The sequence below is a fragment of the Chiloscyllium plagiosum genome, unplaced genomic scaffold, assembly GCF_037043375.1.
Source record: "Chiloscyllium plagiosum isolate Xiang-an unplaced genomic scaffold, Cpla_swu_hap1 HiC_scaffold_33, whole genome shotgun sequence".
In the NCBI taxonomy this organism is placed as follows: Eukaryota; Metazoa; Chordata; class Chondrichthyes; order Orectolobiformes; family Hemiscylliidae; genus Chiloscyllium; species Chiloscyllium plagiosum.
The window spans coordinates 18,218,887-18,246,459 of record NW_028270171.1 but is presented as its reverse complement, the minus strand read 5'-3'; the positions used below and the strand labels follow the sequence as shown (position 1 = coordinate 18,246,459).

General features: G+C 43.6%; 3 protein-coding genes and 1 long non-coding RNA gene across 5 annotated transcripts in view; 1 reads left to right on the top strand and 3 right to left on the bottom strand.

Moving 5' to 3' along the window:
• Positions 1-752: 752 nt before the first annotated feature.
• rps19bp1 (ribosomal protein S19 binding protein 1) lies at positions 753-10,843 on the bottom strand. Its single transcript, XM_043679813.2, has 4 exons — positions 10,687-10,843; positions 6,088-6,258; positions 4,129-4,226; positions 753-2,906 (listed from the first exon to the last, which is right to left on the bottom strand). Exons 1-4 carry the CDS (start codon positions 10,739-10,741, stop codon positions 2,775-2,777), a joined length of 456 nt encoding a protein of 151 aa, XP_043535748.2. The 5' UTR covers positions 10,742-10,843; the 3' UTR covers positions 753-2,774.
• LOC122542260 (uncharacterized) overlaps positions 3,708-27,573 on the bottom strand; it is a 73,775-nt gene continuing 49,909 nt past the window's right edge. The window contains exon 5 of the mRNA XM_087978313.1: positions 3,708-3,823. The gene's annotated coding sequence lies outside the window, so the exon portion shown is untranslated. The remainder of the gene's footprint in view (positions 3,824-27,573) is intronic.
• LOC148141231 (uncharacterized) overlaps positions 10,810-27,573 on the top strand; it is a 43,660-nt gene continuing 26,896 nt past the window's right edge. For both annotated transcript variants that reach the window (XR_015752567.1, XR_015752566.1), the window contains exon 1: positions 10,810-10,931. This is a non-coding gene — a long non-coding RNA (uncharacterized LOC148141231). The remainder of the gene's footprint in view (positions 10,932-27,573) is intronic.
• On the bottom strand, positions 21,217-27,159 carry LOC122542259 (3-mercaptopyruvate sulfurtransferase-like). The gene is made up of 2 exons (XM_087978312.1): positions 26,389-27,159; positions 21,217-23,720 (listed from the first exon to the last, which is right to left on the bottom strand). The coding sequence occupies exons 1-2, from the start codon at positions 26,966-26,968 to the stop codon at positions 23,419-23,421; spliced, it is 882 nt and encodes a 293-aa protein (XP_087834438.1). The 5' UTR covers positions 26,969-27,159; the 3' UTR covers positions 21,217-23,418.

Below are 27,573 nucleotides of genomic sequence, written 5' to 3'. Positions count from 1 at the left end.
GCAATAGTAATATGAGGAGAAAGTGAGGACTGCAGATGCTGGAGATCAGAGCTGAAAATGTGTTGCTGGAAAAGCACAGCAGGTCAGGCAGCATCCAGGGAACAGGAGAATCGACGTTTCGGGCATAAGCCCTTCTTCAGAGCTTATGCCCGAAACGTCGATTCTCCTGTTCCCTGGATGCTGCCTGACCTGCTGCGCTTTTCCAGCAACACATTTTCAGCTGCAATAGTAATATTCAAAGTGGCAATTGTATAACTTGGAAGGCTTTTTTTGTGGGGTTTAATTGATTTCATTTTTGTGATGATATGGAACTCTTGCATTTCTGCATTCACTGAAGGCAGTATGACTGTAATCAGAGTTATGGAAATAAACAGCACGGAAATAGACCTTCTGTCCAATTTCCCTCTGACCAGATATCCTAAATTAATCTAGTTCCATTTGTCAGTATTTGGTCCATAACCCTCTAAACCCTTCCTATTTATGTATCCATCCACATGTCTTTTAAATGTTATAATTAGATCCTGACTTCTCTACAGAAGACACTGTTACACATGCTCTGCCCTGTATCTTCCATTACAAACTGGAGCTTGAAACTCCAGAGGGAAAATGAAATACATCCACAATGCAAGCTGATCAAGGATTTGTCAGAAGTGATATTTCCATGTGAAATCCAAGTTCAGTGGTGGGCGTGTAATAAGTTCCATAACATGTTACCTCAATCTATTTAAAAAAAAATCCAGCTTCACCAGTAGTAAAACAGACTGACATTTATAAGGCACATTTGACAACCACCAAAGGTTCTTACAGTAACTGTTGTATTGCAGGAAACACATCAGCCAATCTACACACAGCCAGCTCCCACAAACAGCAGGGTGATAACAATCAGGTTGTTTGCTCTTTTTGAGACATTGATTGCATGATAAATATTGTCCAATTAACCAAGAATAACTTCTCTTCAACATGGAGCTACAGGTGATTTTACATTCAACCAATCGGGCAGATGTACATCACATTTGTAGGAAGTTACTTCTAGGAGTGTAGCATCCCCTCAGTACCGCATTGGAAGGTCAGCCTTGATCTTTGCATCCAGGTCCGGGGGTGGGACGTGAACCCAGAATACTGTAACTCAGTGAGGCCAGAGATAACGTTCCATCACAAGAATTCATTGAGCTGTGCGACAACTCAGTGTACCTTACTGGTGATGGCGGCTGCTAGGGGCAGTCTTTTAATTTATTGTTTCATGGGATGTCACTCTCACTGGCCAGGCCAACATTTACTGCTCATCCCCAATTGTCCTTGAATAGAGTGGCTTGATAAGCTGTTTCCAGGACAGGTCTCTTTCCCCAAATAATATTAGTGCATTAGATGGTCTTTTCATGATAACTGATTATAGTTTCATGGTCACTGATACTAAGATTAGCTTTATATTCTAGATTTGTTCATCCACTGCATTTAAATTCCACCAGCTGCCATGTTGGGAATTGAACCCATGACCCCAGAACATTAAGATGGCATTAATGTGGTTGACTCTTAACTGCCCTCAATTCAAGGGCAGTTAGGGGTGGACAACCAATGCCAGCAGTGGCATATACTATGTTAAAATAAAGAGGATAACAGGGGTCAAGTTAACCATAGTTTTAATCTTACATGAGGCATTGATGAGAAGAAGATGCAATCTTCAGAATAAGTGAGAAGATGGGGAGTTGCTTTCTGAACTTCATACTTGCTGTTTTAAAGACACTGAAAGTTTAACAGGGAGAGGGAGGATGTGGTAGGTATCAGGCAAGATGTTCATCCCATCTCACTCATATTACCATTCCTCAGGAATGAGCCTTAACAATGAATGTGAATATCATGCAGAGGGGTAGTAACTCTGCCCAATTTCATCCATACTTGATGTCCACATGTAGGTGTTACCCAATGTGTTTTTTTGGCTAGTGCAAAGGAGGTGGAACCTTAGCGCCAGGGGCACCACAGTGAATGGTAGCCACCCCAAAGATCAGCAAAGACTAGGCTGGAAATCTAGCATTTCTGGTCTACCTGACTGGATAAACCAGCAAGATGGCTTTGCTCTTTGGGATGGTTTGTGGTGGACTGAAAGAGAAAGAGTCAAAACATCTCAGAATATTCCTGTTCCATGAGTAAAACTGTGATGTTACTGGGAGCTAAAGGTGACATAAATGGTGATACTTGTTAGACTAGGGTGTCCCAAATGTGATCTGAGACCCCAAGCGGAGGGTGTGAGCTGTTTGGCAGCAAGAAACTCCAACCGAGTTGGAACAACCGTGCTCCCTATCTGACAAGGTCCTGCACTCACAGAGACCATCTCCTCACATTTCCAGCTGAAGGATTGCAACAATATTCAAATCTCTAGAGTCACAGAGGGAGAAGGCTTGGGGAGACAGTGTTAGACATAGCATTCTAGTAATAAGTGCAAGTAATCTAGTACGATGCAATATTTACTCTTCACTTAACACAAATGTTTGTATGTTGATGTGAAACACAGAAAAAGAGAACACAAGGTTTTAACAACTAAATAAATGATTAGTAGACCCTGGCAGATTTTACAGCCAGGTCTCAAACTTGAGAGGAACTGGATTTTCTGTCCTTGTTAGGTCTCTGTTGCTCTCACACGTGTGCCAGATCAGTCCCCAAAACCATCTTCATGATTAAGACTTGAGCTAGGCACTGCTTACAGGGTTTGTGATGCAGTGATCTAATCTCTCCCCAACAATGAAAGCCTGCTGGTCCACTCTTCTCACCAAAGGTCAAGATTAGGATGCCCCAAAATACTCTCTCTCAAACTTTCTGAAATCACTCTCTGTGAATACGCTCTTCCTTTCCGTCTTCACTTCCTTTTTCTCTGGGCGATCCTTCGCTTTCCTTCCTTGACTGTAATTCAGGACCTAAAATTAATTTTAAAAAAAATAGAATTTTATATTTAGAGTTGACTTACACACCAGTTTTCTCTGTCAGCTTGTGTGTTAAAATGAAGGAGACAATAGCTTTATATTTCCATAACATAATTCACAGAATAATACAGGAGAAGGAGGCTGTTTATGTCATCATGTGATATCATTACTCCCACACTTGGCTAAATTCCCATAGGTCCTGCAGAACGTGTAGACTATGCGTGTTCGCCCCAGTGTCCTGGCCAAATATTTACCCCTCTCTCAACATCACAAAGGCGCACGATCTGGTTATTGTTACACTGCTGTCTGTCGGATCTGGCTGTGCATCAATTGGCTGCCATATTCCCGTCATTACAACAGAGACGGATACTTCAGAAATTACTTCACTGGCATTAGTGATGAAAAGCACGATAAAAATGAAAGTCTTTCTCCCTTTGTTTATCATAGAATCCCTATGGTGTGAAAACAGGCCATTACACCAAAGAAGGCCACACCAACCCTCCGACGTGTATCCTATCCAGGCCCAATCCCCTAACCTACTACTTTACATTACCTCTGACTAATACACCAACCTGTACTTCCCTGAACACTATGGACAATTTAGCATGGCCAATTCACCTAACCTGCACACCTTTGAACTGTGGGAGTTAACCAGGGCACCCAGAGGAAACTCACACAGACACGGAGAGAATGTGCAAACTTCACACAGACAGTATCCTGAGGTTGGAATTGAACCTGGGTCCCTGGTGCTGTGAAACAGCAGTGTTAACCACTGAGCCACTGTGCCGCCTTTAGAAAGGGCTGACCATCTGTTTTAATAATATTGGTTGAGGGATATGTATTGGCACTGGCAGCATTCCATTGCCTTTCTTCAAAATACAGCCCTGTGATTTTTTTCCTTTTACAGTCACCTGAGAAGGCAAACAGACCTTGGTTTAAGGTCATATCCAAAAGGCTGAACCTCTGACAATGCAGCAGTCCCTCAGTCTGAATATTGCGGCAAGTTTCTAGACTGAGACTTTGAGGTGAGCGTGTGACCGACTGAACCACGACTGACACATTCTTATGGGTCCAGTCCTTTGTCCAGCCTTGTCTAACGCAGCTTCAGAATCCAGTGCTATCAACAAAGTCAAGACTTTTTTGAGCGGGCCTTCAATCTGCAAAACTCCGACACACGTGGGAGATGGTGAGAAACTGACGTGTTAGAAACACTCACCTGTTTAGTCACATTGCTCTCAGTCAGGAATTTGGCACCGAGCATGTACTGGAGATTTTCCTCTGTGTGATCTACAGCCTTTTTCTTCCGATACTCCTCTGTGGAAGCAAACAAGACTCACATTAACTCACAGATATATAACTACCATGAATACTGATCAGTTAATTTTCAAACATAAGATGTAGAGAACGTGTTCCTGTTTAAATGTGACTGACGTAATAGTCACTGATAAATCCAACAGGGAATGAAACAGCAAAGCAGTTCGAAAATAGAACTCATTGCCAAATGGAGCATTTGCAGTTCATAGCGTTGAGAAATTTAAATGGAAACAAGGCAATTTAAATGGAAAGTCTGCAAAATAACAGCAGTGTGTTTCAGTGGACAGAGCTATTACCTCTAGGTCAGAAGTTCCGGGTTCAAGTACCACTTAAGGATTTGATGGCCATGTGAAGATATGTTCGTAATGTGGCTGAATAAGTTAATTTGCAATCTGTAAATGCTTCCCAAAGGAATGTGGCAGGCAGTGAGAGCAGGTGAGTGTCTTGCCACATCACACACTGGATGTGAAGAGGTGCCACTTAATTACAGCTTCTGGAGACAGGCTCATGATTTGTTCCATAGATCTTGGCATGATCAGTCTATGTGACATATATTTCATCTTCCAGACCTTTTTCAGTCTTCCATTGCTAAGGTGGTTTGATTCTCTGAATACAACATCACTGTTAGTGTGTTTGTGCAAACTTGATGTTTGCATTACAACTAAGGCATTAATTTATTTTGGAATTAGTCCATTTGACAGTTACTGACTGTTATATCAGAACAAAAGAACTTTAGGGTCAGAAAGAGTGATCCTTCTCAATTATCCTCTGCTTTCACTGTCTAAGCAATTTACCCTTCCATTTCTCCACACTGGTAGGGTCCCCAACTACCCAGGACATTCCATCTCACCTTTTCGATATATCACAAACCCTAAACCATTAAAAGAATGAAAACATCATAATACCTCGCCAAAATAATTTTAAAAAATATATACCATGATTTTATTGATTGGCAGAGTAGGATTGAGGGGCTGAATGGCCCCCATCTATTTCTATGCAATGGATACAAGTGCACAGGACACTTAGAGTCTTACAGCATGGAGGCAGACACTTCGGTCCAACTCATCCATGCTGACCAAGTTTCCTAAACTAAATTAGCCCGACTTGCCTGTATTTGGGCCATATCCCTCTAAACCTTTCCTACCGATGTACTTATCCAAATGTCTTTCAAACGGTGTAACTGTACCTGCACCTGCCATTTCCTCTGGCAGTTCATTCTACGTACAAACCACCCTTTGTGTGAAAAAGTTGCCCTTCAGGTCCCTTTTAAATCTTTCTCCTTTCACCTTAAAATTATGCCCTCTAATTCTGAACTCTTTTGGCCTAGGGAAAAGACCTGTGCTATTCACCTTTCTCATAGTTTTATAGATGTCTTATGCTCTATCCAGACTCTCCTTATAATTCAAGCCCTCCAGTCCCTGTAACATCCTTGTAAATCTTCTCTGCACCCTCTCCAATTTAATAATATTCTTCATATAACAGGGCAACCAGAATTGTACAGTACTCCAAGCATGGCCTCACTGACTTATGGGAACACACTCAGAATACCAGATACAGATTAGACCCATTCTCTACCTGAGATAGCAGTGGGGTTTAAGCCATTGAATACGTTTGAGGCAGTCAATGATTCTTGATCTATAAAGGAGTCAAGGGTTAGGAGGGGCTTGGCAATTAAATGGAGCTATGGGCAAGATCAGGTCAGCCATAGTCTTATTGAATGGAGAAGTTCAGGATGGAGGGGGCAAATGGCCTACTCGTACTCCTTACGTTCAAACGCTGAGCAGATGCAGCTAAGAAACTGAAAGTGCACATACACACCTGTAGAGAAAGATACTCAATCCAACACAAGTGAGTGACTTACCTAATGCTGATTTAATAACTTTGCCCTTGACAGTTGCTTTGTTCTTGTTCTTCCCTTGTCCCTGCAAGCTCTTTAATTGCTTTTTTGTTCCCTTCTTAGTTGCATTAACTTGGTGCAAATGGTCAGCACCAGACGTGTGCGTGGGAATGGCCTTCCTGCTCCTCCCTTTATCTGAAACAGCAACGGCAAAGTTTGGTTTAATTTACCCTGCATCAGGTCAAGAACTTCCCAATCAAATTCCAGCCACAAAACTGGACAAAGAACATCTAGAAATAAAGGTGGCACTGGTATCAGATGTATTTCCTTTGCTGATGGCTAAGGTTGCCCTTGATTTTCACAGGGCGGAGAAAAATCATACCTGGGATGGACAGTTATAATAATGGATTCTAAATTCCATTTCACAGCCCGGAGGTACTGCTCTGTACCTGATCAATGGCTTTCAAACTGAGGTCTATGGATCCTGGGGATCTGCAGAGATATTCCAGGAAGTCCAGGAAACAAAAGTGGAGTGTGATCACCACATGTCTAGTGTGATAGCATTTGTCTGTCTGTAAAAGACTCTGAGCAAGTGATGAGCCACTTCCTTCAACTACAGCAATACTTGGGTTGTAGGCACACATACACAGTACTGTTAAGATAGGAGTGCCAGGAATTTGACCCAGGAACAATGAAATAGTTTTAGGTCAGGACTGTATGTGCCTTGCAAGGGAACTTGCAGATGGTGTTGCTCTCATGCATGTGCTGCCTTTGTCCTTTCAGGTTGTAGAGATCAGAGGTCTGGAAGGTACTAGTTGGTGAATATATGGCACAGTTATGATGGGCCAAATGGCCTACTTCTGTGCCATAACAATTCTGTGGATTCTGAGTTGCTGAAGTGCGTTAGGTACAGGGTACAAATTACTGCTGCAGTGTGTTGCGACCGTAGGGAGTGAAGATTGAGGATTGGAAATGGGGTGTCAATCAAGCAGGCTGCTTTGTCCTGGATGGTCTCAAGGTTCATGAGTGTTGTTGGAGCTGCACCCATCCAGGTAAATGGAGAGCACTCCATCACACTCCTGACCTAACGGTCAATAGGAGGCGACTTATTTGTGTGGAATTCCCAATCTCTGGCCTGTTCTTGTAACCACAGTACCTGATTGGCTAAGGAGGGTAGTTCAGATGAAGGAGCAGTTAGAGCTGCACAAGGATAATTTTGTTCTGTGATTACTAGACCAATTGAAAGGAATTCTTTCCACCAGATACAACTCATTCTTGGGATTTGCAGAGTCAAATGCAGTCACAACCTGTCAAGTATCTACCACATTGTAGTCCATACATGCCAGACCAGGTAAGGACAGACGATTCCCTTCTTTCAAGGACATTAGTGAACCAGATATTGTTTCTGATACCAATCAATGATAATTTAATGGTCACCATTACTGAGAGAAGCTTTCTTTCAAAATTTTGGTAATTGAATTCAAATTCACTTGCTGTGGTGGGTTTGATCCTCAGTCCTAAATAGTTGACCCCCCCCGTTCTAGCTCTGGAGACCATAACATCCAGTCAGGGGAAAGAGTCTCAGAGCCTCCATCTTGTTAAGTCTCTGAATTTTAAAGTTTATTTACATAAAATCACCATTTTTTGTTCCAAATATCAAAGGATGTAGACCCATTTCACTGAATTTCTTGTGACAGAACGACCCAATTGTGTCAAGAATCAATCCAAAATAAAGCTTTGTTGGACTGCCTCCAAGGCATGGATGTTCCTCCCTTAGATAATGAGACCAAAGTTATCTACAACTCCAGCTGCAATCTCACCAAAATCCCACAAAACTGGACAGTTGGTAGGCATTGTGTCCATTTCTGTATCATTACTTTGGGGAGAATGTGAAGTCTACAGAGTCATTGAGCCATGGGGTTGTAGAACATGGAAATAGACCATTTGATCCAACTTGTCCATGCTGACCAGATATCCTAAATTACTCTAGTCCATTTGCCAGCATTTGGCCCATATCTCTCTAGCCCTTTTCTATTCATGCATTTCAAGACATCCAGCATCTCCCCCTCTGTAATATGGACATTTTTCAAGATGTCACCATCTATTTCCCCACATTTTGTATCTTCCATTTCCTATTCCACAGTAAATACTGATGCAAAATACTCATTTAATATCTCCGCTATCTCCTGTGGTTCCTGCCTTGCTGATCTTTGAGGGGTCCTTTTCTCTCCCTAGTTACCCTTTGGTCTTTAATATATTTATAAAGTCCCTTTTAATTCTCCTTAACCCTACTTGCCAAAGCTGTCTCAGGTCCCCTTTTTGCCCTCCTGATTTCCCTCATAGGTATATTCCTACTGCCTTTACAATCTTCTAAGGATTCACTCAATCGGTGCTGTCTGGACCTAAAATATGCTTCCTTCTTTTTCTTGACCAAAATCTCAATTTCTCGAGTCATCCTGCACTCCCTACACCTACCAGTCTTGCCTTTCACCCCAACAGGAATATACTGTCTCTGGACTCTCATTATCTTATTTTTGAAGGCTTGAGATTTTCCAGCTGTTCCTTTACCTGCAAACATCTGCCCCCAATCAACTTTTGAAAGTTCTTGCTCAATACTGTTAAAATTGGCTTTCCTCCAATTTAAAATTTTAACTTTTAGATCTGGTCTATCCTTTTTCATCACTATTTTAAAACTAATAGAATTATGGTCGCTGGCCCAAAACTGCTCCCCTACAGACACCTCAGCCTTATTTCCCACAAGTAGGTCAAGTTTTGCAACTTAGGAGACAGTGAGGTCTGCAGATGCTGAAGATCAGAGTTGAGAGTGTGTTGCTGGAAAAGCACAGCAGGTCAGGCAGCATCCGAGGAGCAGGGTAATTAATGCTTCGGGCCAGAGTCCTTCAACAGGAATCATTCCTGATGAAGGGCTCCGGACCGAAACGTCAATTTCCCTGCTCCTCTGATGCTGCTTTACCTGCTGTGCTCTTCCACTAACACATACTCAAGTTTTGCACCTTCCCAAGTACATCCACATACTGAATCAGAAAATGTTCTTGTACACACTTAACAAATTAGTCTCCATCTAAATCCTTAACACTATGGCAGTCCCAGACTACATTTGGATTGTTAAAATTCTTTACCATAACCACCCTAATATTCATACAGATAACTCAGATCACCTTACACATTTATTTCTCAATTTCCCTCTGACTATAATACAATCCCAATAAGGTGACCGTCCCGTTCTTATTTTTCCACCCAAATAACTTTCCTGGATGTATTCCCAGGAACATCCTCCCTAAGTAATGTTATAGCTTATCAAAAATGCCGTTCCCCCTTCTCTCTTGCCTCCCTTTCTACCTTAGAGCATTTGGTTAGGCCACTTTTGGAATATTATATGCAATACTAGTCTCCCTCCTAACAGATGTCGTGAATCTTGAAAGAGTTCAGAAAACAATTCTAAGGAAGGTGCCAGGGTTGGAGGGTTTGAGCTATAGGGAGAGGCTGAATAAGCTGGGGCTGTTTTACCTGGAGCGTTGGAGACCGAGGGGTAACCTTATAAAAGGTTGATAAAACCATGAGGGGCATGGATAGGGTAAACAGACAGGGTCTTTTCCCTGGGGTGAGGGAGTCCAGAACTAGACGGCATAGGTTTAATATAAGGAAAAGATTTAAAAGGGACCTAAAGGGCTATTTTTATACACAGAGGGTGGTGTTTGTATGGAATGAGCTGCCACACAAAGTGATGGAGGCTCGAATAATTACAACATTTAAAAGGCATCTGGATGGTACATGAATAGAAAGGATTTAGGGGGATACTGGCAAAGTGCAGGCAAATGAGACTTTATTAATTTATGATTTGGAGATGCCGGTGTTGGACTGGGGTGTACAAAGTTAAAAATCACACAACACTAACTCCGAAAGCTAGTGTGCTTCCAATTAAACCTGTTGGACTATAACCTGGTGTTGTGTGATTTTTAACTTTGTACACCCCAGTCCAACACCAGCATCTCCAAATCATAAATTTAGTCTAATTTGTTAAAAATTTAAAGTTAAAAAAGTTTAAAGTTAAAAAGTTAAAAATCACACAACACTAACTCCGAAAGCGAGTGTGCTTCCAATTAAACCTGTTGGACTATAACCTGGTGTTGTGTGATTTTTAACTTTATACTAATTTAGGATATCTGGTCAGCATGGACAAGTTGGTCAATCTTTGTGCTGTACATCTCCATGACTATGACCCTTTGTACCCATCCAGATGCCTTTTAAATATAGTAATTGCACCAGCAGGAAAGTGGATGTGAGGAATGTCAGGTCAGGCACGATCCTATTTCTGGAAGAAACTGCTGGAGAAACTCAGCAAGTCTGGCAGCATCTGTGTAGAGAGAAAACAGAGCTAACATTTGGGAGTCTAGCGTTCATTCTTCAGAATTGCCCATTCTGGGAAGCCCACCTTCCAATGCCAAGGGTTGTTAATCTGTAAACAGGGGAAGACACCGCATAGAGCGCCACTGGTGTCGGGAGGTCGGAATCGCTGCCTCCAGATCCATGGAGCGCGTGAGACCGAGCGCGAACGGACGGCGGCTTAAAATTAACCCGGCGACTCTCCCTCGGAAGACAAACCTCTCAGATCCTGGCTCAGCAATTCGAGCCCCCTCCTGACCAGCGCTGCCGACATCGCTCGGCTGCCAGTCGCCGTTCCAGCCTCCGGCCGCCTTCCACCAGCCGCGCCGAGGGCAACCTCAGGGTTAAACAGCCAGGCCAAGAGGTGCCCTAGCTGAAGTAAACCTACCCCACAGCGCCCCCTGAAGGCCTGGCAGACCATTTACAGGCTCAACAGCGTCGTCTTCCCGAGCGGTGGCTTTGAGGTACTGCGTTAGAACGGCCTGGTTTATTAAATGAAAGGGACACCAAAAATTTTCCAATCAAAAATGATAATATATATAAATAACAGATAAATACTGCAGAGGCTGGAAACCTGAACTGCAAAGGGAGTACTGGAGAAACTCAGTAGGTCTGGCAGCATCTCTGGAAAAAAAAGTCTCCAGTTGGATATGACTTCAGAATTGACTCTTTATTCCAAGTGTTGCAATGTATGAATTAACAAAGAAAAAAATTTAAAAATGTATTATTTGCTTCCCATCTAATCTTTTAGAATATTTAGTTTCCATGTTATTTGTCTGTTATTTGGTACTGGGGTAAAGGGGGTCGAGGAAGTTTGCTTGCAACAATCTTCCTTTGTTTATCCTCTGGCTGGGTTCTAACTATCAGTGGTGGAGAAGAGATCAATGGTGTCTAAAAAGAACTACTTGTCTTAGTTATCAAGATAGTTTATTTTTCTTTCCCATCAAAGGCGATGCCTAAGTGTATGAAAAAGTGAAAGGGAGGGTAGGGATTACATTAAAATAGAATTGGAAGGGGGAAATAAAACGCCTGTAGTGCCTACCTTTCCCTGAAAACCTCAAGGGTATTGGTAGACACTGCGTGCTCCTTCTCCAGGGACACTCGGGGCCGAATGGAAGAGGGACAGGCAATCGGCCATAACGACCCCCTCCATGGCCCACTGCCTGGACCTGTTAATGGCCAGCTTGGCCAGGCCCAGGAGCAAACCCAAGAGGAGAACCTCTGATGTGCCCTCCATTCTCCGCATTGGGTGCTCAAGATGGTTTGTTGTAGTACAGTTTGCATTCCTTGTCATAACTTGCAAGATCTGTGCAGAAAACATCTAATCCCTTCAAGCGGTCAGCAAGAACCCAATGCCCCTATGAAAAACTGTGACAGCATCAGATTGGGTGGAGCTAATGTTACTTCAACGTTCATTATAAGACATGGGAGCAGACGTTGGCCATCATCACTTATCAAGCATTTTTTCTTGTCCACTTTACCATCAACAATCCCTTTATTTGCCTATCCTTTATTTCTCTCTTTGGATTCTATCCTACTTGTCCACTCTCTCCTTTGCCCTCCGACTCCCATGTCATCAACATCAATACCTTTTCCAAACTGCTTTCAAGTCTGAAAGGTCACCGAACTAAAAACCATGAACTTAATTTTACTCCCTACAGATACTGCCAGACCTGCTAAGTTTGTCCAACAATTTATTTTTGTTTGTTTCAGAAAAGGCCTTTGGTTTTCTTTTTGTTATCTTTATGACATGTAACCTTAACTGTTGGTGAATTGTTAATTTTTTTCCTCCCTGTGCCTTCTTGCGATTCTCTGACCTTCATTTCCCAGATTACCAATTTGATCACCTGTTTTGACTCTCCCCCTTGTTTTGCTACATCCAGTAGGCTTGATCCCTCAATGTCTTGTTTATTTTAAAAACCTTTTCATGTCCCTAGTTACTCAGCTCAATAGGACACCAGTCCCAGCACAGTTCAGGTGTACACCATCCCAACAGGACAAACTGTACTTTCTCCCATGTTGGTGCCAGTGCCCAATGAACTTACACCCAATTCTTCCAGTCTTTGAGTCATGTATTAATATCTCTAACCTTATTTGCTCTATGACAATTTGCACATGGCTTGAATAATAATCCAGACATTTGTACCTATTAGGTCTTGTTTATTAATTTAATACCATAACTACTGTATTTTTTCCCTTTTCAATACAGGTTTCTCATCAGCCCAAGGGCAGACACCCTTAAGCTTGACACTGGGCAGATATATAATACAGCTGTCAGGATAAAGTTGAAAATCACACAACACCAGGTTGTAGTCCAATAGGTTTATTTGGAAACACTAGCTTTTGAGGTGCTGTCTCCTCTTCAGGTGGTGAAGAGGCAGCACCTTGAAAGCAAGTGCTTCCAAATAAATCTGTTGGACTACAACCTGGTGTTGTGTGATTTTTAACTTTGTCCACCCCAGTTCCAACACAGGCACCTCCAAATCATGGCTGTCAGGATATATATTCTATGCTGCAGAGAACAGTGTCAGTTCCCCTTGCTGTACTTTCAGCTACTAATATATTCCTTCTTGCTCTACTCTCACTTTCTGATCAAATTGGTTCTTGTTTCAATCCCGCAAAGCTTGATTACTTAGAGGTCTACAGCATGGAAACAAGCCCTTTGCCCCAAATCAGAGAAAGTCAGGAATGCAGATGCTGGAGAACAGAGTTGAAAAGTGTGGTGCATGAAAAGCAGAACAGGTCAGGCAGCATCTGAGGAGCAGGAGGGTCAACCTTTTGGACGTAAGTCCTTCATAAGCCCTCTTAGGGCATATTAAACTAGACCCATTTGCCTGCTTCTGGTCCATATCACCACCTACCTGTTGGATCATGTTCAAATAAAGACCAAAATCGCTGAGTGGCAAAAATAGTCTCTTTATTCAGCAACCGGATTAGCACAAGTTTGAGGCGGCAATAAAATCCTGAAATACAATTCTTACAGTAGCCTCTTTATACACAGTTCTTACATATATTAAAATTCCAATACTATGGTGTTACATTGTTTTATCTCAGGTACACAAAGGTTTGAGGGGCTTCCGTCTTGGGAAACAGGAGATGGGTTATAATATGAGCTAAGAGCTGGCTGCTGCTCCTCTTAGGATTAAGGGTGTCTGTCTGATCTGATTGCACAATTAAGAGATGTTAGTCCTTTTACCTTTATGTTAGTTAATGTTAATAAAAAATATTAGGCCTATATGCTCTAAATAAGTTAGAAATTGTACATGTACTTAATAAAATTTTAAAGGATATTAAACTGATTACCATAGCTGGGTTGAAATTTGTTTAAAATTTGAGAGTTTCATTCATTCATACAATTTCACATAAGTGCTGTTTTGACAATTAGTTTCTTAAAGGGATAACAGCCCAGTTAAAAGGTATTTAACAAGTACATACTGATTGGGGAACATGTTTGGTGTTTTGTAATCTATTCAGGTCTGAGAGACAGTTGGTAAGGGCTGATTAATATATTCTTTCCGTAGTTTCGGGTAGGTACTGGAGACATGACGTCAGGGCTGACATTGTTCCGAATAGGGTAAAAACAATGACTGCAGATGCTGGAAACCAGATTCTGGATTAGTGGTGCTGGAAGAGCACAGCAGTTCAGGCAGCATCCAAGGAGCTTCGAAATCGACGTTTCGGGCAAAAGCCCTTCATCAGGAATGAAGGCAGTGAGCCTGAAGCATGGAGAGATAAGCTAGAGGAGGGTGGGGGGTGGGGAGAAAGTAGCATAGAATACAGTGGGTGAGTGGGGAGGGGATGAAGGTGATAGGTCAGGGAGGAGAGGGTGGAGTGGATAGGTGGAAAAGGAGATAGGCAGGTAGGGACAAGTCATGGGGACAGTGCTGAGCTGGAAGTTTGGAACTAGGGTGAGGTGGGGGAAGGGGAAATGAGGAAACTGTTGAAGTCCACATTGATGCCCTGGGGTTGAAGTGTTCCGAGGCAGAGGTGAGAGGTATTTCCTCCAGGCGTCTGGTGGTGAGGGAGCTGCGGTGAAGGAGGCCCAGGACCCCCTTGTCCTCGGCAGAGTGGAAGGGGGAGTTGAAATGTTGGGCCACGGGGCGGTGTGGTTGATTGGTTTGGGTGTCCCGGAGGTGTTCCCTAAAGCGCGCTGCTAGGAGGCGCCCAGTCTCCCCTATGTAGAGGAGACCGCATTGGGAGCAACGGATACAATAAATGATATTAGTGGATGTGCAAGTAAAACTTTGATGGATGTGGAAGGTTCTGAATAGGTTAGTAGTCTGATATTTAACAGAGGTAGCTTTTGATGTAAATAGGTCTGATAAGGGTTGAAGGTGTGAAGGAATAGTAATGAGTTTGGAAGTACTGCTTTAGTCTTAGTCTATCTTGCGATAGTAAACTATAATACAGAATTGCAGTTTTATGAATGAAAGAATGAAACAGTGATGGTAATAAATAACAGGAGAAAGTGAGGGCTGCAGATCAGAGCTGAAAATGTGTTGCTGGAAAAGTGCAGCAAGTCAGGCAGCATCCAAGGAGCAGGAGAATCGACGTTTCAGGCATGAGCCCTTCTCAGGAATGAGGAGAGTGTGCCAAGCAGGCTAAGATAAAAGGTAGGGAGTAGGGACTTGGGGGAGGGGCGTTGGAAATGCGTTATGTGGAAGGAGGTTAAGGTGAGGGTGATAAGGTGAGGGTGACAGGCCGAAGTGGGGGTGGGGGCGGAGAGGTCAGGAAGAAGATTGCAGGTTAGAAAGGTGGTGCTGAGTTTGAGGGTTGGGACTGAGACAAGGTGGGGGGAGGGGAAATGAGGAAACTGGAGAAATCTGCGTTAATCCCTTGTGGTTGGAGGATTCCTAGTTGGAAGATGAGGTGCTCTTCCTCCAGCCGTTGTGTTGCTATGGTCTGGCGATGGAGGAGTCCAAGGACCTGCATGTCTTTGGTGAAGTGGGAGGGGGAAATGAAGTGTTGTGCCACAGGGTGGTTGGGTTGGTTGGTCCGAGTGTCCCAGAGGTGTTCTCTGAAACGTTCTGAATATGGGATGGCGTTTTTACAGGGGGCAGGGTGGGAGTCGGTCGGTTTATAGTCAATGTAATATAAACATTTACTATAAACCGACCGACTCCCACAGCTACCTAGACTACACCTCTTCAATCCTGCCCCCTATAAAAACGCCATCCCATATTCCCAATTCCTTCGTCTCCGCCGCATCTGCTCCCAGGAGAACCAGTTCCAATACCGAACAAACCAGATGGCCTCCTTCTTCAAAGACCGCAATTCCCCCCAGACGTGATCGACGATGCTCTCCACCGCATCTCCTCCACTTTCCGCTCCCCCGCCCTTGAGCTCCGCCCCTCCAATCACCACCAGGACCGAACCCCACCGGTCCTCACCTCCCACCCCACCAACCTCCATATATATCATAACATCCGTCGTCATTTCCGCCACCTCTAAACGGACTCCACCACCAGGGATATATTTCCCTCCCCTCCCCTATCAGCGTTCCGAAAAGACCACTCCCTCCGTAACTCCCTTGTCAGGTCCACACGTCCCACCAACCCAACCTCCATTCCCGGCACCTTCCCCTGCAACCGCAAGAAATGCAAAACTTGCGCCCACACCTCCCCCCTTACTTCCCTCCAAGGTCCCAAGGGATCCTTCCATAACCGGTACAAATTCACCTGCACCACCACACACATCATTTACTGCATCCACTGCACCCGATGTGGCCTCCTCTATATTGGGGAGACAGGCCGCCTACTTGCGGAACGTTTCAGAGAACACCTCTGGGACACCCGGACCAACCAACCCAACCACCCTGTGGCTCAACACTTCAACTCCACCAAGGACATGCAGGTCCTTGGACTCCTCCATCGCCAGACCATAGCAACATGACGGCTGGAGGAAGAGCGCCTCATCTTCTGCCTCGGAACCCTCCAACCACAAGGGATGAACTCGGATTTCTCCAGTTTCCTAATTTCCCCTCCCCCCACCTTGTCTCAGTCCCAACCCTCGAACTCAGCACCACCTTTCTAACCTGCGATCTTCTTCCTGACCTCTTCGCCCCCACCCCCACTCTGGCCTATCACCCTCACCTTAACCTCCTTCCAACTATCGCATTTCCAACGCCCTTACCCCAAGTCCCTCCTCTCTACCTTTTATCTCAGCCTGCTTGGCACACTCTCCTCGTTCCTGAAGAAGGCTCATGCCCGAAACATTGATTCTCCTTCTCTTTGGATGCTGCCTGACCTGCTGCGCTTTTCCAGCAACACATTTTCAGCTATAATAAATAACAGGTTAGTAAAGGGTTATGAATGAATGAACAGGAACCAGTATTAATGAATATAGCAAGCTGGTGAGTGAATTAATAGAACACAATATCTCACATAACTATCCTATCCATGTACCTATCTAACTGCTTCTTAAATGACAAAATTGCACTCTCTTCCACCATTAACTCTGGCTGTCCTTTCCAGACAGTTATTACCCTCTGTGCGAGGAAATTGCCCTTCTCGACCCTTTTGTATTTCTCCTCTATGCCCTCTAGTTTCAGTCTCCTCTACCATGGGGAAAAGCTGTTGGTTCTTCACTGCACCTATGCCTCTGATGATTTTATGGACCTCTATCAAGTCATCCCTCAGTCTCCTCTGCTCCAGGAAAAAAGTCTCAGCCTATCCAGCCTCTCCTCATAGCTCAAAACCTTCCAGTCCAGGTAGCATTCTGGTAAATCTTTTCTGCTCTCTTTCTAGTTTAATAGTTTCCTTTCTATAGTAGGGCTATCAGAATTACATGCAGTACTCCACCGTGGCCTCACCAATATCTTGAGCAGTTGCAACTAAGACATCCCATCTCCCATACTCAATGCCCTGACCTTTGAAAGCAAGCATGCTGAAAGCCTTCTTTACCAATCTGTCTATCTGTGACTTGACTTTCAAGGAGCTATGAACATCTACCCCTCAATCTCTTTGATTTATAATGCTCCCCAGGACCCTACCATTGATTATGTAAGTCTTGCCCTGGTTTGGTCCATCAAAATGCAATACCTTGCATTTATCTAAATTAAACTCCATCTGCCGTTCCTCAACCCACTGGACCCATTGATCAAGATCTTGCTGCATTGCCAGATAAATTTCTTCACTGTTCACTATACCACCAATCTTGGCATCATCCACAAACTTGCTAACCATACCTCCTAAATCCTCATCCTGGCTTCAGGCCACACACCTCCAGTCTGAAAAAAACAACTCTCTAACACCACCTTGTGTCTTCTATGGTCAAGCCAATTTTGCATCCAGTTGGCGAGGTCTCCCTGGATCCTATGAGATTTAATCTATCACACAGTTCCTTGTCAAAGGCCTTGCTAGACAATGTCTGCCACTCTGCTCTCATCAACTTTCTTGATCACCCCTTCAAAAACCGCAATCAAATTTGATCTATATGGACTTCAGTAGGGCGTTCGACAAGGTTCCCTATGGGAGACTGATTAGCAAGATTAGATCTCATGGAATACAGAGAGAATACAGAGAGTGTGAAAATAGACAATTCCCCTGCGCCGGATGGGATCTATCCTAGGATCCTCTGGGAAGCAAGGGAAGAGATTGCCGAGCCTTTGGCATTGATCTTAAAATCATCATTGTCTACAGGAATAGTGCCTGAGGACTGGAGGATAGCAAATGTGGTTCCCTTGTTCAAAAAGGGTAGTAGAGACAACCCTGGTAATTACAGACCAGTGAGTGTTGGAAAAGAGATAGGATTTATAACCATCTAGAAAAGAATAATCTGATCAGGGACAGTCAGCACGGTTTTGTGAAGGGTAGGTCGTGCCTAACGAATCTTATTGACTTTTTTGACAAAGTGACCAAACAGGTAGATGAGAGTAAACCGGTTGATGTGTATATGGATTTCAGCAAGGTGTTCGATAAGGTTCCCCACAGTAGGCTATTATACAAAATGTGGAGGAATGGGATTGTGGGAGACATAGCAGTTTGGATCAGTAATTGACTTACTGAAAGAAAACAGAGGGTTGTAGTTGATGGAACATGTTCATCTGGTGTCCAGTTACTAGCGGCGTACCGCAAGGGTCGGTGTTGGGTCCACTGCTGTTCGTCATTTTTATAAATGACCTGGATGAGGGCTTAGAAGGGTGGGTTAGTAAATTTGCGGATGACACTAAAGTCGGTGGAGTTGTGGATAGTGATGAAGGATATAGTAGGTTGCAGAGAGACATAGATAGGATGCAGAGCTGGGCTGAGACGTGGCAAATGGAGTTTAATGTGGACAAGTGTGAGGTGATTCACTTTGGACGGAGTAATTGGAAAGCAAAGTACTGGGCTTATAGCAAGATTCTTGGGAGTGCAGGTGAGCAGAGAGATCTCGGTGTCCATGTACACAGATCCCTGAAAGTTGCCACCTAGATTGACAGGGTTGTTAAGAAGGCATACAGTGTTTTGGCCTTTATTAATAGAGGGATTGAGTTCCGGAACCAGGAGGTTATGCTGTAGCTGGACAAAGCTCTGGTACGGCCACACTTGGTGTATTGTGTACAGTTCTGGTCACCGCAATATAAGAAGTATGTGGAAGCTTTGGAAAGGGTGCAGAGGAGATTTACTAGGATGTTGCCTGGTATGAAAGGAATGTCTTACGAGGAAAGGCTGAGGGCCTTGAGGCTGTTCTCGTTAGAGAGAAGGATGAGAGGTGACTTAATAGAGACTTGGAAGATAATCAGAGGGTTAGATAGGGTGGACAGGGAGAGCCTTTTTCCAAGTATGGGAACGGCAAACACGACGGGGCACAACTTTAAAGTGAGGGGAGATAGATATAAGACAGATGTCAGAGGTAATTTCTTTACTCAGAGAGTAGTAAGGGAATGGAATGCTTTGCCTGCAATGATAGTAGATTCACCAAGTTTAAGTGCATTTAAGTCGTCATTGGACAGGCATATGGATGTACATGGAATAGTGTAGGTGGGATGGGCTTCAGATTAGTATGACAGGGCGGTGCAACATCGAGGGCCGAAGGGCCTGTACTGCACTGTAATGTTCTATGTTAACTAGCCATTTAGATACAGAACTGGCTCAAAGGTAGAAGACAGAGGGTGGTGGTGGAGGGTTGTTTTTCAGACTGGAGGCCTGTGACCAGTGGAGTGCCACAAGGATCGGTGTTGGACCCTCTGCTTTTTGTCATTTACATAATTGATTTGGATGCGAGCATAAGAGGTAGAGTTAGTAAGTTTGCAGAAGACACCAAAATTGGAGGTGTAGTGGACAGCGAAGAGGGTTACCTCAGATGACAACAGGATCTGGATCAGATGGGCCAATGGGCGGAGAAGTGGCAGATGGAGTTTAATTCAGACAAATGCGAGGTGCTGCATTTTGGGAAAGCAAATCTTAGCAGGACTTATACACTTAATGGTAAGGTCCTAGGGAGTGTTGCTGAACAAAGATACCTTGGAGTGCAGGTTCATAGCTCCTTGAAAGTGGAGTTGCAGGTCGATAGGATAGTGAAGAAGGCGTTTGGTATGCTTTCCTTTATTGGTCAGAGTATTGAGTACAAGAGTTGGGAGGTCATGTTGCGGCTGTACAGGACACTGGTTAGGCCACTGTTGGAATATTGTGTGCAATTCTGGTCTCCTTCCTATCGGAAAGATGTTGTGAAACTTGAAAGGGTTCAGAAAAGATTTACAAGGATGTTGCCAGGGTTGGAGGATCTGAGCGACAGGGAGAGGCTGAACAGGCTGGGGCTGTTTTCCCTGGAGTATTGGAGGCTGAGGGGTGACCTTATAGAGGTTTACAAAATTATAAGGGGCATGGATAGGATAAATAGACAAAGTCTTTTCCCTGGAGTCATAGAGTCCAGAACTAGAGGGCATAGGTTTCAGGTGAGAGGGGAAAGATATAAAAGAGACCTAAGGGGCAACTTTTTCATGCAGAGGGTGGTATGTGTATGGAATGAGCTGCCAGAGGATGTGGTGGAGGCTGGTACAATTGCAACATTTAAGAGGCATCTGGATGTGTATATGAATAGGAAGGGTTTGGAGAGATATGGGCCGGGTGCTGGCAGGTGGGACTAGATTGGGTTGGGATATCTGGTCGGCATAGACGGGTTGGACCGAAGGGTCTGTTTCCGTGCTGTACATCTCTATGACTCTAAATTTGCGAGATGGAATTCTTGCACTATGCTGACTATCCCAAATGAGTACTTGCCTCTCCAAATGCCTGTAAATCCTGTCTCTCAGAAGGGGCACTTTTGAAGCTTTGGGTTCTGAGAGATGAAATGGTGGCTGAGATGTTCACCCCAGTGCCTCACAACCCCAGGCACCTGGGTTCACTTCCACCCTTGGGCAACTTTTTATGTGGAGTTTGCACGTTCTCCCTTTGTCTGCTAGATGAATTGTTTAATGTACTTAAAAATATATAGTAGATGAGATACAATGAGATTTCCTGCCACAGTCCAAAGATGGGCAGGTTAGGTGGATTGGCCATGTTAAATTGCCCCATAGTATTCAGGGATGTATAGGTTAGGTGCGTTAGCCATGGGAAACGTAGGGTTACAGGGAAAGGATAAGGAGATGGGTCTGGGTGGGATGCTCTTCAGAGGGTTGGTGTGGACTTGTTGGGATGAACGGCCTGTTTCCACACTGTACAGATTCTGTGAGAACAAGGATAACATTTGGACCAAATGAACTGCAGTAAAGTCTAACCCATTTCTCATATCTCTGATCTTTGATGCAAAAAAGGAGTCAAATCAAACTACTTAACTGAATTAATTTTATTAAAATGATTACAATTGGCATTCCTTGGGTCAGGGACACAATTAACAATTAATCTACAACAAGTGTTAACAAGCCTTTCAGTGGCCTGAAACTGTAACATTGTTTATTTGCCTCTCAGTTTGATCTAGGAGCATAGTCAGGGACTTGGTTTAATGTCTCACTAGAAACAGGGTACGTCTGGCAGTGCAGTACTCCTTAGATGCTGGATTGGAGAATCAGTCTCGATTTTGTGTTGGATGTCATTGGAGTGGGACTTGAGCCCACAGCCAAGTTGCTCTGCAATTGCTTATCTGTTACAGACTGATTGAATACTTCAGATTGCTTGACTTCTCATTGTATCAAACCTACCTCTATATTTTCAAGTGCATTCAACAATTCATCTCGCAAACACAGGGAGAACGTGCAAACTTAAATTCATCAAATTTATGCAGTAATATAATCCCCTCATTCCCTCTTTGACTATTCGTCTGATTAAGCTTCCCTCAAAACAAATCTGGACACATTTGTCTCACACAAATCCTTCGAAACTCTGAAGATTTTAATTAAACATTTCAAGTAGCCCAAGGGAAACTTTTTACAGCAACAGAATAGATTACCTTGGTATTGACTGGCCAACTCCTGTACCATGATTTCTTTTAATTGCAGTTAGTTGTACAGGGAAGGCTTTTTTTTGTACAATGTTCCATCTCCTTTTCCAATGTATATTTTAAATCTACATTACAACATACTTGGCCTGTGTGTAAATTGAGAAGGACAGAGGCACATTTGGTATGTATTAAGCATATAAAGATTAATAACAAGGCTGAACATGCTGCTAGAAAATGTTCAGAATGTTATTGAAAGAAACAGGTTTCATTGCAATGCCAGGATTTGTTCACTGCTATTTATTCTGCAATCAGACTAACTTTACTGTCATTGACAATGGAGCATTCCCAATTTAACAAGTCAGAACTGGAGATAAGATACACACTTGCCCTGAAGACATTCTCAATTTCTACGAAGCAAGTCCAGACAAGGTGCATAGTTCAGCCAAGTCTTATTCTCCTCTACAATATTTCTTCCATGCCGAGGGGAAATGTTTTCTGTTTTCTGTTGTGTGGCTTAGATCAAGAAAAGAACAAGAATGTAGCCTTTATTTCTCTCACACTTTTGGGTGCAGCATAAGTTAACTAACTCTTGACCCACAAGTGATGTTGTATAGGCTGTGAGTTTACAGTTAATGATGTTAATAAGAAGAGGAACATTGACTCAAAAACAAAGAAGTTCACTTGGAAAGCAAAGATATGCCAGACTCATTTCAATTTCTGGCATCCTATACTCATCAAAAACCATCTGGTCTCACTTTAAAATCTTGGCTTCACAGAGCAGTCACCACATTCAAGGAGTAAATCACTGAGAGAAGCATTTTGAAACTCAGTGGCCACTCAGCCTCAGCACATCAAGCACCTTCAGGAAATGACAACGTAGTGCCCCAAACAAATATGGCAAGAAACAAAACAGTGAATGATTCTGGAAGGTGCTAAACTTTCCCAAGAAATGGCTTAATTTCCCTTCACAGTCACACATCTCCCATCACTTTTCTATCACTGACTCAGCACTTAGAGCGGTTCTCGACAAACTGTCCTTGGCTTCTTTTTGCCTGCCATCCTGCTGCATCTTGTGAAAAAGGTCGAGTCTCCGGGCAAATCGTCATTTGAGAAATACAAAACTATGACTGAAACAACATGACAAAAGAGGACCATCTGTTGTTGCCCTCAGTACCCAGAAGAACACTTGCTAATTGTTCACAGGGCCCTTCTACCAGGGAATAGATCAAACCTTTCAAGTACAGCTATCCCCTGTCTTTCACAAGTTCACTTCAAGCCACTTTGTTTTTAAGAAAGACCTACATTAGTACACGTATTCGTAAATCCGAAGAGGATTTTCACTTTTATGAAACATGGTGAAATTTTTCCATATGAATTAATGCTTCTTCGCTGTACACATTTCATAGAAATACTCTGCTTTTGGATAGTGGGGGATGCCAGTAAATACTTGGTTTCACTTGACCTTCTCCTCTTACCTCCAACACAATAAAAGATAGATTCGTTGGTTAGTCAAATAAAATTTAAGAATGACTCTCAAATTATCTACTAATTTTGGTACGGGAACAGCACAATCTAAAACATTGCTTTCAGTGCTGCCTATTTGACTTTCTCCTTTCTCTCCGAGATAATGTGACTGGGGTCAGCTCGGGTGAACCACTCTTGCCAGGAACCATCGTAGATCATCACATTTTCTTTCCCACAGATTTGGGCACCAAGGGCAACAAAACAGGCAGTGATCCCGATACTACACGTCCCTACCAGTGGTTTCTTCAGGTCGACATTGTGATCCTCAAACAAGCACTGCAGCTCCTTCTCACTCTTCATCCTGAGAGTCTCTGGATCCATGAAGGTCTCAAAGGGGATACTGATACTGTCGGGGATGTGCCCAGGTTCAATATCTTGAGAAATAAGACAAATTTAAAAAGTATGAATTGAAGGAAACCCAATCCAGTTCAAGGAAATCACATCTGTCGCAATGGTCAAATGTTATACAAATCTCACTAGCATACTGGCAAATATACCACGATTGTTCTCAGAACTTGTGTCCAATTTCTCCTCAGATGTCCTGCAAGAAGTTAACAGATTTCTGAAACCAAAACCTCTTACTTTATCCAATCTGCTCTCCTAATGTTTTTAGCGTTGGAATATGAGGTGTTTGCCCCTTTGGATAAAAAAGGATTTTATTCTTTGAGCTTGGCTGATCACCCTTAACACTACTGGAAGAAAAATGGAGGAGCTGATCCACATGTCTTGGTCAGTATATATTCTTCACTCAAGATTATCAAAAAGATTATCTGGTCGTTCTCACATTGTGTTTAGGGGAAATTGACTCTGCACTGCTGTATCTGCCACTTTCCAATGCAGATCATTCTTCAAAAGAACTTTTCTGGCTGAAAAGATTGCCTGTGCTTGTGAAAGATACGAAACAAGTGCAAGTCTGGATTTCTTTGGAATCAGCAGTGGGGGACCTAATTTTCAGATTTCAATGCACTTGGAATCTCCCTTAACATTTGCTTTTGCTAATCTATGAGTAACCTGCCTGGTGAGGGTGGGATATTATACATACATCAAAAATAGATTATCCTGACTACTGTAGATTTCTGAGCTACTTGGTTTGAAAACCCAGCCATAATAATGAGCTTCCAGAGTGGTAGTATCCTGGTTGCTTAGGAAAGGAATGTAAGACAAATTATTTGTTTTTCTACTACTGAATATGGTAATCGTGTGTGATGTGGGCCTTCACTGCTAGATTAATGTGTTACAGGACAATTCGGAATCTGTACCTTCAGATCTCTTAAACCACACTTCAGTGGAGGATTTCAATTTCACTGTTTAAAATCTGAAGTGAGTTGATGAGTAATGATATTCCCATAAAACAAACAAGCAAGTTAATACCACATATGCTATTAACCTGAACACACAGTCAAACATTTGCAACACTGTTTGTTAGTCTGTATCAACAATGGATGTTTAAACATTAGAGGTTTATCAGCATTCAAATACCTTTCCGGCTTACACTCTCTAATTCATAGAATCCCTACAGTGTGGAAACAGGTCAATGGGCCCAGCAAGTCCACACTGACCCTCTGATGAGTAACTCACCTAGACTTATGCACCTATTACTCTACATTTCCTCTGACTAATGCACCTAACCTAGACATCTTTGGACACCATGGGCAATTTAGCATGGGCCAATTCACCTGACCTGCATACCTTTGGAGTATGGGAGGAAACCGGAGAATCCGGAGGAAACCAGTGCAGACATAGAGATAATGTGCAAACTCCACAAACACAGTCACCTGAGGGTGGGATCGAGCCCATTAACCACTGAGCCACCATGCTGCCCATTAAACGTTTGCGTCACAGAGATGGACAAACATCATCGGTCGTCTTGGACAAAACAGACCCTTCAGCACAACCAGTCTATGCTGACCATCATTCCAAACTAATCTCGTCCCACCTGCCTGCTCCTGGTCCATATCTCTCCAAACCTTTCCTATTCATGTACTTATCTAAATATCTTTTAAAAGTAACTATACTCAATTCCACCACTTCGTCTGGAGGTTCATTCCACACACCAACCACTCTGTGAAAAAGTTGACCCTCATGTCTTTTTTAAATCTTTCTCCTCTCACCTTATAAATATGACCCATAGTCTTGTAATCCTCCACCCAACGGAAAAGACACCTGCCATTCACCTTATCTATACCACTCATAATTTTATAAACAACTATAAGGTCACCCCTCACCCTCCGACACTCCAGTGAAAAATGTCCCAGTCTACTTTTATGACTCAAACCCTCCATTCCTGGCAATATCCTGGTAAATCTCTTCTGAACCCTCCCTAGCTTAATAATATCCTTCCTATAACAGGGAGACCAGAACTGGACGCAGACTTCCAGAGATGGCCTCACCAATACTTTGTACAACCTCAACACAAAATCCTAACTCATATCCTCAAAGGTCTGAGCAATGAAGGCAAGCATGCTAAACACCTTCTTAACCACCCGGTCTATACGTGTATTGAACTGATACAAAATCCGATTGTTTAAATCAGGTAATTTGGCCTGTTTAAATCAGTTTTTCTGTAATTCAGCATTGGCACTTTTGTAATAAACTTGACAATGAAACGTGGTCTTGGTCAGCCGTGTCATAGTAGGGCCTCAGTGTAACGAGACTAAATTTACTGTCTGCCTTTCAAAAGTTAGGGGAACATGTTGGTAACTTTGACTGTGAAATACACGGCATAAATCTATCACTACCCTAACATACTGTAAAAGTGCAATGAAAGTCAGAGCTAACTCGGCAAACCCTAAAAGCAGTTTAAAATTACAATAAATGCAACAGATTACAGAATGCATCAGTTTATGGAAATATCCACCCCTTCACTGTCTCACTCCCCCCCCAGCTAATCCTGATTGGCAATACATACTAGCCCAATACTGGAAGCAGAGTTGGCAAACACCTTAGAAATGTTGGAAGAAATTTAAATAAAAGATCTGAGTGCGATACTGAAATAAGCTCTTTTGAGGGTTAAAACAAGTAAAACAAAACTCTTTAAGGAACCTTCTCTGGGTTCAGGCTCGGTGCCTTTGAATCTGCCCTCAGGCCTGGCATCCACCAGCTGGAACTGTTTGCTCTGGATGTTGTCCAGGATCTCCTGGTAACTTTTGACCTGGGGTTTGGTTTTTGCCTTGTACTCAGCCACGGGGTAGTCCTGCAGTTCCGAAGTGACCGGGAGACCCTCCCTGCGCCAATTGATAAAGCCGCCATCCAGCACCGACACCCGGCTGTGACCGAAAGCCCGGAACATCCACCAGACCCGGGGGGCAGTGTACAGTCCGAAATCACTGGCATCGTAGATGACGACGTGGGTGTCGTTGCAGATGCCCAGGTTGGCCAAGTATCGGGAGAAAAGCTCCTGTCCGGGCATCATGTGGTCGTAAGGGGCGGAGCGGTCCCTGCATTCGTCCAAGTCGAAGAAGGTAGCGCCGGGGATGTGCTTCTCCTTGAACTCCTTCCTGCCATCCCGCTGCATTTTTGGCAAATACCAGGAGGAGTCCAAGACCCGCAACGGTCCGGCCTTAGCGCTGCTGATTGCCTTGGCCAGCCAGGCAGCAGATACCACAGCCTGCACTAACGCCATTCTCCTTCCCTTCTGTGAACGGAATTACCTCAGGGCCACTGACTCTAAACCCAACTCACTGACACTAAACCCACTGACTTTAAACCAAACCCACTGACACGAAATCCTGCCCACTGTCATTAAATTTAAATCCACTCACTCTAAACCCAGCCCACTGTCATTAAATCCACTGACTCTCAAGCCTGCCTACTGTCACTACACCCGCTGACTCTACACGGCAAACTGTCACTAAACCCACTGTCACTAAACCCTGCATACTGTCACTACACTCACTGACTCTCAACACTGCAAACTGTCACTAAACCCACTGACTCTAAACCCTGCCTACTGTCACTACACCCGCTGACTCTACACGGCAAACTGTCACTAAACCCACTGTCACTAAACCCTGCATACTGTCACTACACTCACTGACTCTCAACACTGCAAACTGTCACTAAACCCACTGACTCTAAACCCTGCCTACTGTCACTACACCCGCTGACTCTCTACACTGCAAACTGTCACTAAACCCACTGTCACTATACCCTGCATACTGTCACTAAACTCACTGACTCTAAACCCTGCATACTGTCACTTAAACCCACTGACTCTGAACACTGCAT

What these genes read in the sequence shown, in the direction of transcription:
- LOC122542259 (XM_087978312.1), bottom strand. Translation starts at nt 26,968, where the DNA reads ATGGCGTTAGTGCAGGCTGTGGTATCTGCTGCCTGGCTGGCCAAGGCA. An exon ending in CGAGCCTGAACCCAGAGAAG is followed by an intron (nt 23,721 to 26,388) that starts GTTCCTTAAAGA and finishes TTATTTCTCAAG; the next exon opens with ATATTGAACCTGGGCACATC.
- rps19bp1 (XM_043679813.2), bottom strand. Translation starts at nt 10,741, where the DNA reads ATGTCGGCAGCGCTGGTCAGGAGGGGGCTCGAATTGCTGAGCCAGGAT. An exon ending in AGTTATTAAATCAGCATTAG is followed by an intron (nt 4,227 to 6,087) that starts GTAAGTCACTCA and finishes TTGCTTCCACAG; the next exon opens with AGGAGTATCGGAAGAAAAAG. An exon ending in AGAGCAATGTGACTAAACAG is followed by an intron (nt 2,907 to 4,128) that starts GTGAGTGTTTCT and finishes AATTAATTTTAG; the next exon opens with GTCCTGAATTACAGTCAAGG.